General features: G+C 36.5%; 1 protein-coding gene across 2 annotated transcripts in view; it reads right to left on the minus strand.

Moving 5' to 3' along the window:
• The window catches only part of LOC109064382 (RAS guanyl-releasing protein 2-like), a 32,119-nt gene that overhangs the window by 3,363 nt on the left and 8,622 nt on the right, over window positions 1–20,134 (minus strand). For both annotated transcript variants that reach the window (XM_042728758.1, XM_042728759.1), the window contains exons 2-14: window positions 13,186–13,341; window positions 12,527–12,629; window positions 12,133–12,186; window positions 11,913–12,044; window positions 11,151–11,301; window positions 9,889–10,062; window positions 8,370–8,486; window positions 8,002–8,283; window positions 3,413–3,493; window positions 3,074–3,196; window positions 2,405–2,520; window positions 2,185–2,326; window positions 1,758–1,794 (exon numbers count right to left, since the gene is read on the minus strand). In XM_042728758.1, coding sequence (XP_042584692.1) covers window positions 1,758–1,794; window positions 2,185–2,326; window positions 2,405–2,520; window positions 3,074–3,196; window positions 3,413–3,493; window positions 8,002–8,283; window positions 8,370–8,486; window positions 9,889–10,062; window positions 11,151–11,301; window positions 11,913–12,044; window positions 12,133–12,186; window positions 12,527–12,629; window positions 13,186–13,255 — 1,582 coding nt within the window. In that variant the 5' untranslated portion in view covers window positions 13,256–13,341. The remainder of the gene's footprint in view (window positions 1–1,757; window positions 1,795–2,184; window positions 2,327–2,404; window positions 2,521–3,073; window positions 3,197–3,412; window positions 3,494–8,001; window positions 8,284–8,369; window positions 8,487–9,888; window positions 10,063–11,150; window positions 11,302–11,912; window positions 12,045–12,132; window positions 12,187–12,526; window positions 12,630–13,185; window positions 13,342–20,134) is intronic.

Raw genomic sequence — 20,134 nt, forward strand, 5'->3', positions numbered from 1 at the left:
GAAGAGAGACACTTCTGACGCTGTCTGTTGTTCAAGAGTGGCTTGACACAAGGAGTGCGACAGCTGAAACCCATGTCTTGCATACGTCTGTGTGTAGTGGTTCTTGAAGCACTGACTCCAGCTGCAGTCCACTCTTTGTGAATCTCCCCCACATTTTTGAATGGGTTTTGTTTCACAATCCTCTCCAGGGTGTGGTTATCCCTATTGATTGTACGTTTTTCTACCACATCTTTTCCTTCCCTTCGCCTCTCTATTAATGTGCTTGAACACAGAGCTCTGTGAACAGCCAGCCTCTTTTGCAATGACCTTTTGTGTCTTGCCCTCCTTGTGCAAGGTGTCAATGGTAATCTTTGGGACAACTGTCAAGTCAGCAGTCTTCCCCTTGATTGTGTAGCCTACAGAACTAGACTGGGAGACCATTTAAAGGCTTTGCAGGTGTTTTGAGGTAATTAACTGATTAGAGTGTGGCACCAGGTGTCTTCAATATTGAACCTTTTCACAATATTCTAATTTTCTGAGATACTGAATTTGGGATTTTCCTTAGTTGTCAGTTATAATCATCAAAATTAAAAGAAATAAACATTTGAAATATATCAGTCTGTGTGTAATGAATGAATATAATATACAAGTTTCACTTTTTGAATGGAATTAGTGTAATAAATCAACTTTTTGATGATATTCTAATTATATGACCAGCACCTGTATATTTCAACTGTACTTAATTGCAATTTCATTGCAAATGTGTATTTACAAATGCTTGCCAGTGCGTTCAGCAGTACTTCAACCATATTTTAAAATCAACAGAAGTAATTATGAAATTGCATACAGTATAAAGATGTACTTAAATCCTGCTTAAGTGGGTCAAAAAGCAGTCTAATTCTTCAAGTTATATTTAATATAAAATATAATTATATTAATATTACTTATATGAATTGCATTTCATATAATTGCAGTTAAGTCATTAAATGTAAACAAGCTCTAAAAACTCTACAAGTGTGACAAAAGATGCATTTCTTCCAGATCCTTTATTTTCCCAGTTTACTCATTACGCTCTCACTTAAATGTCAACACCAGCTATCTTGACCATGCTTCTCTTTTTACTCAGACAAACAGTATGTATAGATCTCCTCGAAATACAAACATGGAACTGCTGAGACAGCAGCCATTCAAATTTGAGATACAGATGTTTTTTTTTTCTCCTACTGGAGACACTGGTAAATAAAAAAAATAAAAAAATTACTAAAAGTAGTAGCCAAAATTCATAAACATACTAAATTGTTTGGCAATGTTACATTACATTATTTTACAGTTAAACAGTGCACAATTTATTCAGGTTAGGGTTAGCCGCTAACCCAGCCGATGACATTAGGGGATTTACTTGGGAGCCCCAATCATCTCTGACTTTAAGAGAAAACGCCAATGAATTTTGGCTAGTGGATTTTGCATATGGGTATAAATAAAATAAAGCTCGTGCCCATGCACTGTAATGAACTCTATACATGATCATTTCTGCATTTAACCGCAGAGGCCACTGTGACTTCTGGTGCAGAGGAAGTTGTAAGAAAATAAAGCACAAAATGAAATCTTGGGGAAGTGTTACACAACAGGACCATGCAATACTGATATGGTCCATCTTCACACTAAAGGTATTCACAGCTTCTGGAACTCATTACTAAAACGTTATGGTTTAATATAATGTTTTCTCTATATAAAATACTACAAACATACCAAACATGCACACATACACGCTCTCTTACCTTTGCATTTGTATCCTTGTTTATAAAAGCCCCATATCAAAAAAAAGAAGAAAAGAAGTTATTTTTGAAGAAAAAATACAGATGCAGAAAGGATGTGGAAAACAGTAGGAAGAAGAGAAGAGGGAGGGGCAAAGATCAAGAGAGAGGGAGAGAATCACAGCAGGTAAACAACAGATGAAAGGGTGTGGAAAAAAGTAGGAAGAAGAGAAGATGGGAGGCCACACACACACACACACACACACACAATGGAAGGGACTGGGGTACAACAAATAATACACAGCTACACACCACACCATGCTATAAATAAACCAGCAGATCAAAGCCAATGTGTTCAGGCTAGAGCTAATTTATAAAACTGTCCATCTCAGAAAACACAAGATGCAATAATTAAAAAAAAAATGATGCTATATGTTTGCAGGAGACTTACAAAGCCAGCGCAGTGTTCGCAGAAGGTGGGTTTCACATATGTGGTCTCAATAAAGGTGTGTATGAAGCCCATCTTACAGTTGAGCAAAGAACTGGCCTTCATGAAGTAATCTATCATCTCCTCTCTGCTGATCTGTCCATCCCTGATAAATGGAGAAAGACAGAACATGAAATGAGAGAGTAAAACAGACACCCTCAAAAATTGGCATTAATAAACTTACTGATTTTTATCGAGTTCTCCGAACTTGCTGAGATAAGGGAAGTTATTCCTAATACACTCAAACTCTTCACGTGAGATGGAGCCGTCGCCGTTTGTGTCGAAATTCTTGAACACAGACTGTGAAAAGAAAACATGAAACTGTATCTCCAACAATAGATCTTACATGCTGGAAATGAAATTACTGTATATAACATGCAGTTACAGTCAGTGTAAACAAATACATACATTTGATCCTGCACTAAACCCCCATTACAAATCCTACACTGGCAACTAAAAACTAGACTTGGCCTGGTTTCAAGATGTGTTTTTCAAAGTTAAAGAACTTGAGCATCTTAAAAAAGCAGTGCTCAGGTCGTGAGATGCTGAAAAAACAGTGAGACACAATGGGGTCAAAATATCATAGAAAGAATACAAGCACATGTCCTGTGCAAATGTCCACTAAGCCAAATCTATCTTTCAGAGACTGAATTTGATGCATAATATAGAAATTTCCATCACACATTTCTTTGTCAAGCAAATAACTAGAGCTGCATGGTTAAACAAAAAGGAGGAGAGTTTGACTGAGTTTGCAGCAGTAAATAAGACGGACGGGGTTTAGTGGGTTAATGGGTTTGACACAAAAGTGTGACAAAACGAATTAGAATGAAAATAACGTTAGTTTTTCTCTTACATCTACCATCTTCTCGATATGATTGCTGATGATAGCAGGATCGGCTTTAGGCTTGACCGATGCTGCCCACTCGTCAATCATTGAAGGCTGTTTAGGAGCTGGACTGGAGGAAGAGGTTGAGTTCTGATCCACCGATCAAAAAATAAAGTCACATTATTTCACACATATTTAAATCTAATCATGTGAGTTTACTTATTACTGTAAATTACTGTAAATTCTTAATTTCTTTATAACCAAACATCTACATTTCTGATTGATGAACATGAATAAATATATGATCAATTAATAAAATTAACCAAAATTAATAAATATACAAAAATGAACTGGCTGGAAACTAACCGCTGGTTTTGCAGCTCTGGGTTCCCTCTGTAATGAGAGCTGATAAATCTCCTCTTCTGTGTGATACTGATCCAGTGACACCTATACATAAGGATTCAATAAATTGCAAATGAATAATATAACATTTTAGGAAGAATACATACATTAGTATCATTATCATTATATCTTTTATATACTCAGATTTTTTTTATGTGCGTGTGTTGATTATAACTTTTTATTTATATATTTTTATTTATATTTATTTTTACTTGATTTATTAATGGCAAGTCCTTAAAGAGGAAAAACTATGGAGCCCATTCCCACCATAGGTGGATGGATGGATGGATGGATGGATGGATGGATGGATGGATGGATGGATGGATGGACGGATGGATAGATGATAGATAGATGGACGGACGGAGGGATAGATGATATATAGATGGACGGATGGAATGGTTGGTTGTATGTATGTGTGCGTGGGTGTAGATGGACGGACGGATAGATGATAGATAGATGATGGACGGATGGATAGATGATAGATAGATCGACAGACAGATAGATGATAGATAGATAGATGGACGGATAGATGATAGATAGATGGATGGACGGACGGATAGATGATAGATAGATGGACGGATGGACGGATAGATGATAGATAGATGATGGACGGACGGATAGATGATAAATGGATGGATGGACGGATAGATGATAGATAGATGGACGGAGGGATAGATGATAGATAGATGGACGGATGGATAGATGATAGATAGATAGATGGACAGACGGATAGATGATTGATAGATGGAGAGGCGGATGGATGGATAGATGATAGATAGATGGACAGACGGATGGACGGATGGATAGATGATAGATGGATGGATGGACGGATAGATGATAGATAGATGGATGGACGGACGGATAGATGATAGATAGATGGACGGATAGATGATAGATAGATGATGGATGGACGGATAGATGATAGATAGATAGATGGACGGATGGACGGATAGATGATAGATAGATGATGGATGGACGGATAGATGATAGATGGATGGATGGACGGATAGATGATAGATAGATGGACGGAGGGATAGATGATAGATAGATGGACGGATGGATAGATGATATATAGATGGAGAGACGTATAGATGATAGATAGATGGAGGGGGCGGATGGATGGATAGATGATAGATAGATGGACAGACGGATGGACGGATGATAGATGATAGATGGATGGATGGACGGATAGATGATAGATACATGGACGGACGGATAGATGATAGATAGATGATGGACAGACGGATAGATGATAGATGGATGGACGGACAGATAGATGATAGATAGATGATGGACGAATGGAGAGATGATAGACAGATGGACGGACGGATGGATAGATGATAGATAGATGGACGGGCGGACGGATAGATGATAGATAGATGGACAGACGGATAGATGATAGATAGATGGACAGACGGATAGATGATAGATAGATGGACGGATGGATAGATGATAGATAGATGATGGACGGACGGATAGATGATAGATAGATGATGGACGGATGGAGAGATGATAGACAGATGGACGGACGGATGGATAGATGATAGATAGATGATGGACGGACGGATAGATGGACGGACGGATAGATGATAGATAGATGATGGACGGACGGATAGATGGACAGATGGATAGATGATAGATAGATGATGGACGGAAGGATAGATGGACGGACGGATAGATGATAGATATGATGGACGGACGGATAGATGGACGGACGGATAGATGATAGATAGATGATGGACGGACGGATAGATGGACGGACGGATAGATGATAGATAGATGATGGACGGACGGATAGATGGACGGACGGATAGATGATAGATAGATGATGGACGGACGGATAGATGGACGGACGGATAGATGATAGATAGATGATGGACGGATGGATAGATGGACGGACGGATAGATGATAGATAGATGATGGACGGACGGATAGATGATAGATAGATCGACAGACAGATAGATGATAGATAAATGGACGGATAGATGATAGATAGATGGATGGACGGACAGATAGATGATAGATAGATGGACGGACGGATAGATGATAGATAGATGGACGGATGGACGGATAGATGATAGATAGATGATGGACGGACGGATAGATGATAGATAGATGGACGGAAGGATAGATGATAGATAGATGGACAGATGGATAGATGATAGAGAGATGGACAGATGGATAGATGATAGATAGATGGACAGATGGATAGATGATAGAGAGATGGACAGATGGATAGATGATAGATAGATGGATGGATGGACGGATAGATGATAGATAGATGGACGGAGGGATAGATGATAGATAGATGGACGGATGGATAGATGATAGATAGATGGAGAGACGGATAGATGATAGATAGATGGAGAGGCGGATGGATGGATAGATGATAGATAGATGGACAGACGGACGGACGGATGGATAGATGATAGATGGATGGATGGACGGATAGATGATAGATACATGGACGGACGGATAGATGATAGATAGATGATGGACGGACGGATAGATGATAGATGGATGGACGGACAGATAGATGATAGATAGATGATGGACGAATGGAGAGATGATAGACAGATGGACGGACGGATGGATAGATGATAGATAGATGGACGGACGGACGGATAGATGATAGATAGATGGACAGACGGATAGATGATAGATAGATGATGGACTGACGGATAGATGATAGATAGATGGACAGACGGATAGATGATAGATAGATGATGGACGGACGGATAGATGATAGATAGATGATGGACGGATGGAGAGATGATAGACAGATGGATGGACGGACGGATAGATGATAGATAGATGATGGACGGATGGAGAGATGATAGACAGATGGACGGACGGATGGATAGATGATAGATAGATGGACGGATGGACGGATAGATGATAGATAGATGGACAGACGGATAGATGATAGATAGTTGGACAGACGGATAGATGATAGATAGATGGACAGACGGATAGATGATAGATAGATGGACGGATGGATAGATGATAGATGGACAGACGGACAGATGATAGAAAGATGGACAGACACATTTTCACAATTTAAATGAAAGCAAAGTTGAGAGACTCATTAAAATTAAAAACCCTGTAGTTTCTGAAATGGTTAGCTTTCGATCAGACATGAATTCTGATGGTATGTTAACCCAGTGCAGATTCTATATAGAGTTGTTCAGGTTCTGAGGGCTTTTAGGAACTATTTTGTTCCTATGGCAAAGGTGAAATGTATCTATTTGTGGCTCCTGTAGCTCAAGTGGTAGAGCATTGCGTTACCAAGCGCAAGGTTGGGGGTTTGATTCCCCGGGAACACATGATAGGTAAAAATTGATAGCCTGAATGCACTGTAAGTCGCTTTGGATAAAAGTGTTTGCTAAATGCATAAATTTAATTTTAAATTTAATTAAATTTTATTTAATTTAATATATATATATATATATATATATATATATATATGTGTGAATACATTCCATAAAAAAAGAAAAAAAAAACTTGTTTTCCGTGTTGTTTGTGGACAGGAACAGATTGAGGAAAATGGAATATGCAAGTTGAAGTCCAGTCTTCCACACATCTTCCAATTAATGCATACTTTTATATGCAAAAACTCAGAAACGAGTTAGCATTTTCCAGTTCCATCATCCTGAAGGTAAGGGTTTTTTCTATTTTGGCATTTTTGGTTAAATGTATGAAGGTCTGTGTTTAACACAAGCTCAAAATATTTTCAAGTTTTATTCTACAACATAAAATACACTAGTAATACCACCTTGTGATTTAATTTAATTTAATTTTTTCAACTTGTTTAAAAAAGAAAACAAGTGGCTAAATTGGACTGCAGATTATTGGGGATGTTAAACATGATCACACCGAACTCATCTACTCACTAGTCGCTTTCACACCCTCATTGTGTCTATAATCGCGCTTTTGCAAACTATTAGGAAAATGTATTTTAAACAAGCTGTCAGAAGCTTATCAGTGGAGACATCAAAGTCACACGACCATGGTGTGGTTTGTTTAAAGCTTATGTTTAGCTTTTAACCTCTGCATATTGTATTTTGGCCTTAAAAACATGTCAGAATCATAAACATTTGTTGGTCGCAGAAATTCTTTTCTGCAATAATCCAAAGCCTGTGGAAAAATCTGATAACACTTTATTTTAAGGTGTCCTCTACGCATGTTACATTTATATACTATTGTAACAACAATAAATTATTCATAATTACATGCAAATAATCCTACGCAAAACCCTAAACCTAACCCTAACCATATAGTAAGTACATGTAGTCAATTAATATTACTCTGTACTTAAATGTATAATTACACTGTAACAAGGACACCTTAAAATAAAGTGCAACTGAAAATCCTAGAGGCAGCCTGAGTGATGCTAACACACAGGCTGGCTCACTGCAGCACTCTATGGTGGAAATCAACGTATTTTCTCAAACTAGCCAATAATATGGGTTTTTACAAAAAGACAGCTATTCACTCAGTCAGTTTTGTCCTAATCACATTAAGACAGTATACATAAAACGCATGCACTCACTGTAAGTAGATTGAGTAAGTCTGTGTTGGGCTCGATGTTAGGAGGATTGTTCTGCACAAGAGCCAATTCCTGCAGGATGGCATAGAGTTGCTGAGTTTTAGTCAAGTTGACGCGAGTCTTTTGTGGATCTGTCCAGTCCGCAAGAGCGACATGAACAGCTATCAAGTCCTTGAGGTTAACAGCCAGGATTGGGAATCGGAAACCAGTGCATTCAGCAAACCGGCGCCGGTACCGACTATAGTTTCCAAAGGACGTCAGCAGGTCCAGCAAACTGTTAAAGATCTGAAAGAGATATTCAGATGGTACTTGTCTGAAATAATCATGTTGGCTGTGATATATGTGTGTATGGTGACAGGTGTTGTATGTACCTTATTAGTTTCATTGCTGATGTTTCCCTGTGTCTCCTTCAGCCTAGAGATGGAGCTGTTATTGAGACCCCCGACCACCGCCATCAGCGTGTTGAAATTCTGCAGCTCCAGGAGCTTCTACAGAGCGTGAATTAGTGAGAAGGAAAGAGAGGATGAAGTTGACAAAATCTCAAAGAGCACCTATTATGCCATTTTTACAGGATGTAATATAAATCTCTGGATGCGTCCCCAGAATATGTCTGTGAAGTTTCAGCTCAAAATGCCCCACGGATCATTTATTAAATCAGTTTGAAAAGCCTATTTTGAGTGGAAGCAGAAACAGGCTGTTTTCGTGCATGTCTCTTTAAATGCAAATGAGCTGCTGCACCCCCCCCCCCCCAGAATAGGTATGTGCCTTTATAGCTAGCATGTCAGATACTTTGCCAAAAAACATCTGTTTGCTTTTGATTATCATGTCTATAGCGCTGAAATCATGCATTTTAAACTATATTAGTTGCTATAGTAGGTGCTTGAACTCTAAATATGCTTCTAGCCTGCTTTTAGGAGATGAATGGAGAGAGGAAAGTGTTTTAAAGAAAAGACTCAATAGGAAAATAAGTTTGGCAGGAAACCTTGTGAAAGAGAAGGGAGAGATCAGAAAGATATAAAGCAGCAGTCGAAGTGATATTTCGGAAGAGGAAGAGCTCAGGGGCCCATAAGAAGGAAGAAAACAAGGGATCATCAGGAGGAAGAAGAGCAGGGGGTGATGGAGCCCCACTGTGCTTCTGAAAAATTCAAAGTGAAGAAAAGTCACATGGGTCTAGCTGTCATTGTACTAAAGGTCTACACCAGGAATCTCTTTTGCAGGTCTTTGGTTTTACTATTTTCCCAGATGGATTTTTGCTGTTTGCAGTTGTATATGTGCTTATAACTACTACTAGTAACTAGTAACTGCACTTGTGGTGTTAGCAACCCTATAAATTATCATTTCAACCACACGAAGAATTCATAGACCAAGCACTTACAAGCCCAATACGTTCTTTAGGCTAAACAGGCTCAAAGATCTGATGAACAGCAGGGTCCCACTTTATATTAAAGGGATAGTTCACCCAAAACTGAGAATTCTGTTATCATTTACTCACCCTCATGTCATTCCAAACCTGTGAGTTTCTTTCTTCTGTTGAACATAAAAGAAGTTATGTTGAAGAACGTTGGTAAACTAACAGCTGACAGTAGCCATGTTTTTTTTTTCCCCTACTATGGAAATCAATGGGGGACCAACAAATGTTTGGTTCTTCGAAATTCTTCAGAATTTCTACTCTTGTGCTTAACATGAGAAAGAAACTCATACAGGTTTGGAACGGCATAAATTATGACAGAATTGTAATTTTTGGGTCTTTATGTGCTTACATTAAAAATAATAATTAACACATTCATTACACATTGTGTGCATACATGTTGTAGATTGTACACTGATTTTTTTTTTATATAGACATACATAGATGCCCGATGTACAGTAGGACCAAGTAGAGTTCCTGACCTGTGCGACCTGTAAGAAGTGTGCGATCACAGCAGCTCTCTGCGGTGCGGTGGGTTTACTCAGAACCATCAGCTGAATCCACTGCGAGACGCTGTTAAAGAGCGTGATGAACCTCTCCAGGATGGGGTTATCTACCGTACAGCCGTGCATCACAAAGCTGTGATAATCCTGAAACTGAAACACACATTAAACAGATGGTCACAGACTGAATTTGAGAAATAACTTCATAATGACTTAAAAAAAAAAAGAATAATAATAATAATAATATGTTGTAAGAACAATTTGCTAGCATTCAATTTTATATGAAATATATATATTTTCCAAAAGATGTTTTACTCTTCAAAATTAAATCAAAAGAAATTTCAAAATGCTCTCTAAAAAAAAAATAAATAAATAAATAAATAAATTTAAAAAATATATATATATTTTTTTTTTTAACCCTCTGGTGTTATTTACATGGCGGTTAAAAATTAGAATTTTTTTTAAATAAATGCAATAAAATGATTGTACTATATTTTAGTTTGATGATTTTATTATTATTATTATTATTTTGGTATTTTAGGGGATTTTATCATATTTATGGAATAGTTATTATGATATATTTATTACCTGTTAACCACTTTTTGAGCATAAACCTTAATCTGTCAAATTTTAAACCTGTTTAAGTTTACTACGAAAAATGCACAAAAATTATATTTTACAATTTTATATGAAATATATATTTTCAAAAAGATTTTTACTCAACAAAATCAAAGGCCTAAATCAAAACAAGTTATGTTTCAAATTTGAGGTTGATATCTCAAAAAAATGAGTTTTCAGTAAGATTTTGTTTGGGCGCAGTACCAAACACTTGCACTAGATGAAATTAGCTTCCCAATGCAAACAAAACAAGTGTGACTTTTTTTCAGTGCCATTTAACCTTTTCAAATCATGTCCATGTTTCATACCATTCCGATGATGTAAAAAATGATACAAAAGCATAAAAAATGACCAAACTACACCCGGAGGGTTAAATGCAAACACATGCACTCAACTGCATATTCAGGATTGTATGGATATCTATGTGCAGACTCATTCTCATCAGGTTCTTAATATAAGATAAAAATAAATGCATCAGCTTAACACTCCACCCAGACATGACAGACACTTTCAGCACTTTTAAATTTTAATTAGGACATTATTTGGTCTATTTCTATCTTCTGAATACAATTAGAGCACTTTCATCCCAGCAATGATAGCAAAACCTGTACCCACGAACATACCATTATCTTGCAGAAGGATTTGTACTCCAGATAGGTCAGATGTTCAGCAAGCTCACAGGGGTCCAGGTGATCAAACAAAAGTGACATTTTTCGCCTTTTTGACAGTGATGGAACTCTTTGGGTAACCTGACGTTTCCATTTATACGAGGGCCTGTAGCGGAAAAATATGCTATTTCAGATAGGACTACTGTTGTTATTCTTGGCAGTTGTCTAACATGCTGAAATCTGACAGTGCTGTGTAATGGCACGAAAAAATAATCAACAACTCAATTTTATCTGAACTTATTGTTCAACTCGTGGTGCAGAAGTGTAAATAAGATTTGAGAGCTACTTTCTAAATATAATAAAGGTTCTTTTTGGCAAACATGGTTCCAAGAAGAGTCTTTAACATCCATGGAATCTTTTCATTCCACAAAAGGTTTTTTATACACCTTTAAATAATAAAGGTTCCAAAAGGGGCATTTCACAGTGATGTCATAGAAGAACCATTTTGGTTTCTCCAAAGAACTTTTCAGTGAACAGTTCTTAAAAGAACCAATTTTTTTTAGCGTGAAGGACATTGTAATGATCTGGAGAACCACTATAAAGAAACTTTTGTGCAATGGAAAGGTTCCATGGATGTTAAATGTTCTTTGTGGAACCATAGATGCGAATAGATGCAAACAGATGACAGAACTTTAATTTTTGGTGAACCACTTAACCTTTTCAGAGTGGGAATATGATAATAAGTGTGTGTGTGTGTGTGTGTGTCTGTAAACTTACACACTCTCTACATCAATCAGTTGACTCTGTGTTTCATTGCCGCCAGTGTTCAGGTTCTCTCTCAGGTCTTTTATTTGGTCAGCCAAAGCAGGATTCAGATCAAACTCTACTGGGAATTCAGAAATCCAGTACCTACATACAAAAAGAGTGGAGAGAAAATGCAATGAAAAAGAGAAGATAAGACATGGAGAGTTTCAATGAGATACAGGATTTGTCTTACTTGACCAGGTGGCATATTTTGGCTCTGATATCTTCAGTGCTGCCTTCCTGTGACCTGTATATTTGTTAAGGGTGTAAAGTTTGAATTTTAGGCTTTTATTTTATTTTAACACCAGCAAACCTTACAATGGAACATGTAACCCAAAAATGACCTTCATGGAATTTTAAGTTATCAATGCATAGTCCAGATTTACAACTATTCTTCCATTTAGCTTTACATAATTAATTTGAACAAGAATGAAAACGCTAGTACTTTGGATGACCCAAAGGATATCAGGTTTTACAGCACTTTTTATGTTAGCTCCAGTCAATTTTAACATGGGTTGTAACCATCTAATGAAGTTGAAATATATTGGTCAAGTACGATTGCATGAAAAATAAAGTATAAAGGATACTGTAGCAGCAGTTTCTTGGATAGATCGGTGGAGGATATGTACCAAGGATGCATCATCAGAAACATTTTCACAAAGGAGGGATTTTTAATTGTGCCTTCACTGTCTGAAAACACAATCATCACAGACCATTACACTTCAACACTTCAGAATCAAGAACACATATTCGCTATTAACTCCTTATTTGCTGCTTGTTGGTAGTTGTTTTGTAATGAACAACTAGGTAATAGTGAATAATTTTCCCTAATCTAAAGTGTGATCAAATTTTATTTATACTGCATTTTATATATCATCATTTTCTATTTTTAACTTTTAATTCATTTGAAATCGATTTTTAAATCATTTAAAAATGTAAATTCCTTGCTTTTGTTGTTGTGATTAGTTTTGTGATTATTTTAATTCATTTTATGTAAAGCACTTTGAATTATGATTGAGTATGAAATGTGCTATAAAAAGAAACTTGCCTTGCCTTTTGAGGTGACTTCCTTGGTCAACTTCCTTGACCAGCTTTACCAGCTAAGCATTGTTCATAAAAAGCATGCTTATTGTTTGCTGACTCACCATTTCTTTAGATCCGCAGCAATTACTTCTGCTTCTAAACTGCTCTGATTCATCAGACTTAATGTTCCAGCCAAACTTCTTCAAACTTCTTTCAAACTCACCAAATGATTGTATGCAGAAGTCCACCACCTCGTCCACTGTTCCTGAATCCAGAGGTAACGGATCCATCATATCTCTCTTTTTCTTCCTCTATCTTCGCTTTCTAACAGCCTTCTGTCTTTCTCTTCTCCTCCAGTGATCTTCCTCTTCTCTTTTGTCTGTAAATAGAGATTGTTACTGTAAGGAGAAGAACACACTAAACATCCTTGTGAAAATGAAGTGTGCTTAATTGTATTGAATGTGCACTTGTAGTGTACTTCAAAACTTAAAAGTATATGCAGTTAATATGATATTAATGAGATAAAAGGCCTCTTACGTGTACTTAAAGAGAGAACTTGTATTTGCATGAGTGTTTCTTAACACACTTGAGTAGACTTTTAAAAAGTGCATTTTATAGTGTACTTAAAATTTAAATAACATATATTTAAAAAAACAACTGTACTTCCAGATAATATTAATACATTAATATTAATGTATTAATACATTAATACAATACGAGAATACTTTTTATACACAAAGAAAAAAAAATAACGACTTTATTCAACAATTCCTCTCCTCTGTGTCTCTCCAAATCAGCGTAGCGCCATTTTGACAATTCTGAGCAGTACACTCTTCTGTGTCAACCACACTTTGGTTTAAAAGAAAACAGCGCTTCGGTGCAGCGCATCTGACACAGAAGAGCGTACGCCGCTTGCGTACTAGTCAGATTTGTCGAAATGGCACTACGCTGATTTGAATAAAGTCGTTATTTTTGTTTTCTTCGTGTACAAAAAGTATTCTCATCTCTTCATAACGTTACGGTTGAATCACTGATGACAGATGGAGTATTCTGATGATGCTTTTCATACTTTCCTGGACCTTGACACTGATATTTATTTGGCAGTCTATGGGACAGTCTCAAGCCTCCATGTTTTCATCCAAAATATCTTAAATTGTGTTCCGAAAATCAGAGGTGTCAAGTAACGAAGTACAAATACTTCGTTACCTTACTTAAGTAGAAATTTTGGGTATCTATACTTTACTGGATTAATTATTTTTCAGCCGACTTTTTACTTCTACTCCTTACATTTTCACGCAATTATCTGTACTTTCTACTCCTTACATTTTAAAAATAGGTTCGTTATTGATTAATTATTTTTCAGCTGTTTTCATTCCGGCTTCTCATCATTAAAAAAAAAAAAAACCTATCCAGATAAATCGCGCCATCCGGATGAAGTGAATTTGAATGTGGTTGGATGAGAAGTATAAACATATACCATTCCGACACCCTATTTGTTTGTACGCGATCCATCGCACCTGCACATGACACAAATCACATCACACTCCAGCAAGGACATAGCCAGTGTTGGGTTCGTTTATCAAAAAAATATATTTCTTAAAAGTTATTATTTCTCAATTACTGGCTCATTTATCAAATGGGTGCTTTCTCTTCTTCCTCCGAGAATTAAGCTACTGTAAGTAGTTCGGTAGCGAGACGTTTGAATAAATTAGCGTTTGCGATTGACAACACGATTGACATGAATAAATTAGCGTTTGCGATTGACAACACAAACTCGTTACCCCCCCCTACCCCCCAAACTCGTTACCCCAAAAAACACTGGACAAAGCAGACGTATGTAGGGAATACAGGAAACTATCAATTAAGAAGGTATTAGGATTATGAGTTATTTTTCATTTTTATTTTTTGATTAATCACTTGGATTAATCATTCATTTTGACAGCACTAATGTTTATTGTTTATAGACAACCATACAAGGGTAATTGTTACGAAGCCTGCCCTGGGTACACCAATTTTCTTGTCCATTGCCCTTGCAGATTCCTGCAGCTAAGCTTGGATGTACATTTACATTTCATCAAAGGTTATTGATGACATGCCTCTGAAGTTTGACTTTTTGGACCATTACAATACTTATAGGCAACTAGTCATCATATCTCTAGTTCTTTAATGTATTTGCATTGTACTAAAGTGCGTTCATTTTCAATGGGCATATATGCGGCTGAAACAGGTAGCCTAGTGCATCCTAAATTTTTCAACATGAACATTTTAATATAACATTATAGTCATTATGGCCTATGGCCTTTAGAATTTTTTTTTTTTTGAGGAGGTGGGGTAGTGCACAATAGGCCCCTGTGGCGCGACCTAAGCTTTTGTTCTTAATGGCATTTTTTCTCCTTACATTACTTTTACTTTTATACTTTAAGTAGTTTTGAAACCAGTACTTTTACACTTTTACTTGAGTAAAAAGCTTGAGTTGATACTTCAACTTCTACAAAAGTCTTTTAAAACCCTAGTATCTTTACTTCTACTTAAGTAATGAATTTGAATACTTTTGACATCAGTGCCGAAGATGAACAAAGCTTTTACGGGTTTGGAACGACATGGGGGTAAGTGAATAATGACAAAATTTTCATTTTGGGATGGAGTATCCCTTTAACCATATTTCAAAGACAACAGAATTATGAAATTACATTCAAAAATGTACTTAATTCCTACTGAAGTGGATTAAAAAGTACTCTAAAGTTCAGCTAATTAAATCCATTTAATTGCCATTAACATGCAATTAAGTGTCCAAAAACATTACATTCAGTTTGCATTAAGTATATTCACAGCATAAGTATAATGAGTAGGCCACTGTTTTAAAAAGTATGCTGACGTGTACTCTAACAGCAGGTTTTATGGAATATCTAGTGCAACTTAATTGGTATCAAATATTTAATTTAAAAATTTTTATCAATATAAAAAAAAAGAGCTGCAGAACAGAGTGTTATTTCTTTATTTCTATGTCTTTGACGGCATCATGACTCTACATTCTGAGACATGAGTGACTGAATGACAGACGCACCAAATGTCTCAACTGATAAGCTCATTTAACGTAACACGCATATCTTGAGAGACGGCCAAGCAACTGACCTCTTCACAAACAGAAAACCTCAAGCTATCACATCCTAAAACAGAATGGTCACACAAGCACCAAACCACAGACTATCCTTCACACAACACACACACACTTATCACTCACTGTGCTTTCCTGTATTGACACACACACACACACACACACACACACACACACACACACACACACACACACACACACACACACACACACACACACATGCTCATGCAGCCAACAGTAAACCATGGCAACACACTCTGATCCCATTGTGATCAACCTCTCCATATGGAAACACAAACTATATTCCACTACAAAGAATTCCACATGAACGAAATGCACAAAACAATAGAGTTTATAGAGAGAAACATAAAATGTGACACCCAACCAGCCATCTCACTGTTCTCTGACTGGCTAATAATTTAGGCTCAGTTCTATATTTGGCAGAAACCACCAAAAATACAAAGAAAATCCTGCAGACAGTGGTGGATCCTTAAATCAGGCATCTCGGGTAATGATACATGACACACACACACACACACACACACACACACACACACACACACACACACACACACACACACACACACACACACACACACACACACACACACAAACAAAAAGCCTCCATTAAGCTACAGTACATGAAGCGTGTTTTATATAGGATCTCATGTATGGTGGAATGTGTGCATGCGTGTGTGCGTGTGCGTGTGTGTGTGTGCATGTGTGTGTGCGTGTTGCTGCAGAGAGGTGGGCGGACACTTTCAATTACAGCCCTCATAGAGAGAGAGATGAGAATAATAGATTTAACAGAAGAGCCGCAGTGAGACTCTCTCAGACCCAAACTAACAGCGGTTCTGACACAAGGCCTGAATCGCGAGCCACAGTCGGCCTGCTGTCTACAGATCCTGAGAAACCCTGCGAAAAACCTCCCTTTGACTTCTGTTCTGTGTGGACTAGGGATGCAAATATGGGCAAATTCTTCACAGGCTATTGTTAATTGACTAATCATTAACCAGCAGGCCTTAAATCAATCACATGACCCAACAGACAAGACACAGGCAAATTTTATTTTTATTTTTTTTTAAGGGCAAAGGTCAACATGAGACTGAAATTTACAAATTAATGTTACTCAACCTTGATCTGAAAAAAATAAACTATAGATACAGTCACAAACATTATGGAGTTTTCACATCCTAAAACTGTTACACAAGCACCAAACCACAGTCTGTCCTTCATCTTTCAAAAGTAACTCACCCTTGAGCTGAAAAAATCGACTTTAGTTATAGATGCATATATAAACATCATGGATTTTGTCAGTTATGTAAGAGAGTTAATGTAAGTGTACTTTCTAATGTGACAACTGTAGCCTGTATATCTGTGTCTGTATTTCAGCAACAGGGATGTATTACATGCTTTGTTTGATACTGAATCAACAGTCACACTTTATTTTAAGGTCTAATTCTTGTTATTAACAAACCATTAACTATGACTTTTGCCTCAATAAATTGCAAATTTGCTGCTTATTAATAGTTAGTAAGATTATTTACTTGGGTATGATTAGGGATGTTGAATATGGTCATGCAGAATAAGTGCTTTATAAATACTAATAAACAGCTAGTATGTTAGTAATAGCATGCTTATAAGCAACTAGATAATAAAGAGAATTGTTTCCTGAAGTGTTACCGAATTCACTTTTTTTTAAACTACACTACATCGAAAGAACCATGTGTTGTGGTGATTAAACCACATGATCTCATTACATGTTGCAGTAACCTTGTGGTCTGAACAAGTCATCTCCTGAGAAAACTTAATCTTATGAGGTGGTGACTTTGTAGGAATTCATACAATGTGATATGTACAAAAAGGTAGGAGTTAGAAAAAAATATAAGAATGAAGATCCGCCCCAAACATAACCATCAATGGGACGTAAGCAGATTTGCCGTAAAATAGTTACATGAGAGTGTTGTGTCAAGTTACCAAGATAGTACCAAAGCAAATAAGGGAAAGCAATTGACTTCATAAACCTATTATTTTAGCTCTCATTAGTTGTTTATTGTAAACCATTGAGGTTGCATCGATTACTGATTGAGAATGATGCACCGTATTCTGTTCTAGCCATTTTAAATTTATAACATTAAAACAAAAAATGGGTTCTTTTAAAGAATAAGCTACAAAGTAGACCATGGTGCAGATTAAAATTATTGCGCTGCCAGGTAAGTTTGAGATGAGTCTACACGCATACAGAGAAGAAAATACTGTTATGTGGTGCAGCAAAAAAGTCATGTGGTGCAACCAACATGTAGAAAAATATAGCAGCTTTTATGTGGCCAAACAGAGAAATGGCCGCACTTGAACCTCAGGAAATACAAAATGAAAATGATCTATCTGATATACAAATGCTTACCCACAAAAGGTAATGAGTGAGTGAGCTCAAGTAGGGTTTTAACAATTGTAAAATGTCATGTGGAACGACTACCCAAAAACATAACTATATTTATGGATGACTAATTCCAAAAATAACACAAATAATACAAATGATATTTGTAAAAGTACTTTGCACCTAGACTTATATATAAAAACTTTAAATAATAATAATAATAATAATTAGCATGTTGCTTTTTACAGCACATGACATTTTTAGAGTCTTTACATTTGCACTTTTTCTGAAAATGGTATAAAAGTTAATCAAAAACATATAAAATCAATAAATAAAAGTTTACATTGTTAAGAATTTGGCATATTTGATTATACCCACATTTGAAGGATTTCCCATTTTCTTCACAACATTATTTGTCATCTAAATACAAATGAACATTTTTATGAGCGACAATATTAATTTATTACAAACAGAGTTAAATATCCTCACTTAGACGTGATTAGGGGTGCTTTTTATTTTATTTACAAACAAAGAGTATCTTTCCGTATTTTTATAGGCTTTATGTTTAAAACATGACCAACGGGGTGCGATGACATGGATACACCACACACAAGACAACCAGAAAAAAACTCCATTTAAGTTGATTTTAATTACAAGCATTGAGCTTATCGCTCACATGAAAATTAATTAAATGAAGTTTTTCCTATATAGTATTTTACTATCACAATACAGCCCTGGATTGTGTTGATCAACAGTGGAACAGCTGAATATAACCTGGAATTTCTAACACCTTTTTTGAAAGAACTGCATCAGTTTAGAAAGTTCAGCTTCTGAACTTTTCTAGTTTGTCTCTGATACAATTAAAACACTCAACATGAGACCTGCGCGTGTTTGTGTTTGTGCATTGCGTGTGTGTGTGTGTGTGTGTGTGTGTGTGTGTGTGTGCAATTGTCGTCAGTAAGCAGCTGTTTTCTGAAGCTTCTGTTGCTTGGTGACAGAACCCCAGAACTATTGATCCTCACAGGGGTTTAATCGAAGTGTGTGTGTGTGTGTGTGTGTGTGTGTGTGTGTGTGTGTGTGTGTGTGTGTGTGTGTGTTTGTTTGTCCGGTGTTTTATGGCAGAGGTGTTTTGAATATTTCAGTCCCTCCTGCAGAGTGTGTGTCCTGAAAGCTCAGGACTTAAATGATATTTCTAACCCAAGTCTGAATTCATTCTAGAGAGAAAGTTACTTCAGCTATGAAATACATATCATCTGTGTTTATTTCATTCTCTGTCTCTCTCTTATGACTCTGTAAAGTACAGATCTATTCAGAGGAGGAACTAACATCATTCACACAGAAGCTTTCATTCAGAGCGTGTAATATTATCGGTCACTGAACTATTAATCTCACTCTCATTATTGGATGTTTCTTCATCATGTCAGAGTTTGAACACAGGGAAAATGAGAAGTGAGAGATACAAAATGCTATTTAGAGGAATGGCATCTGTGTTAGACGACAAATTCTTGACTCCAAACTCTGAGATAGCTGATTTTAAATAAGCATTTGCTATAAAACCCAAAGTTAACACTGCAGTGCTTGTGCATAAAAATGTAAGCAGCCAATTATAGCTCATTTATTTGCTGAAGATTGTCAAATGTGTATATTTTATTTTTGTATTTATGTATTTTTACACATTTT

Source organism: Cyprinus carpio, chromosome B7 (assembly GCF_018340385.1).
Source record: "Cyprinus carpio isolate SPL01 chromosome B7, ASM1834038v1, whole genome shotgun sequence".
NCBI lineage: Eukaryota > Metazoa > Chordata > Actinopteri > Cypriniformes > Cyprinidae > Cyprinus > Cyprinus carpio.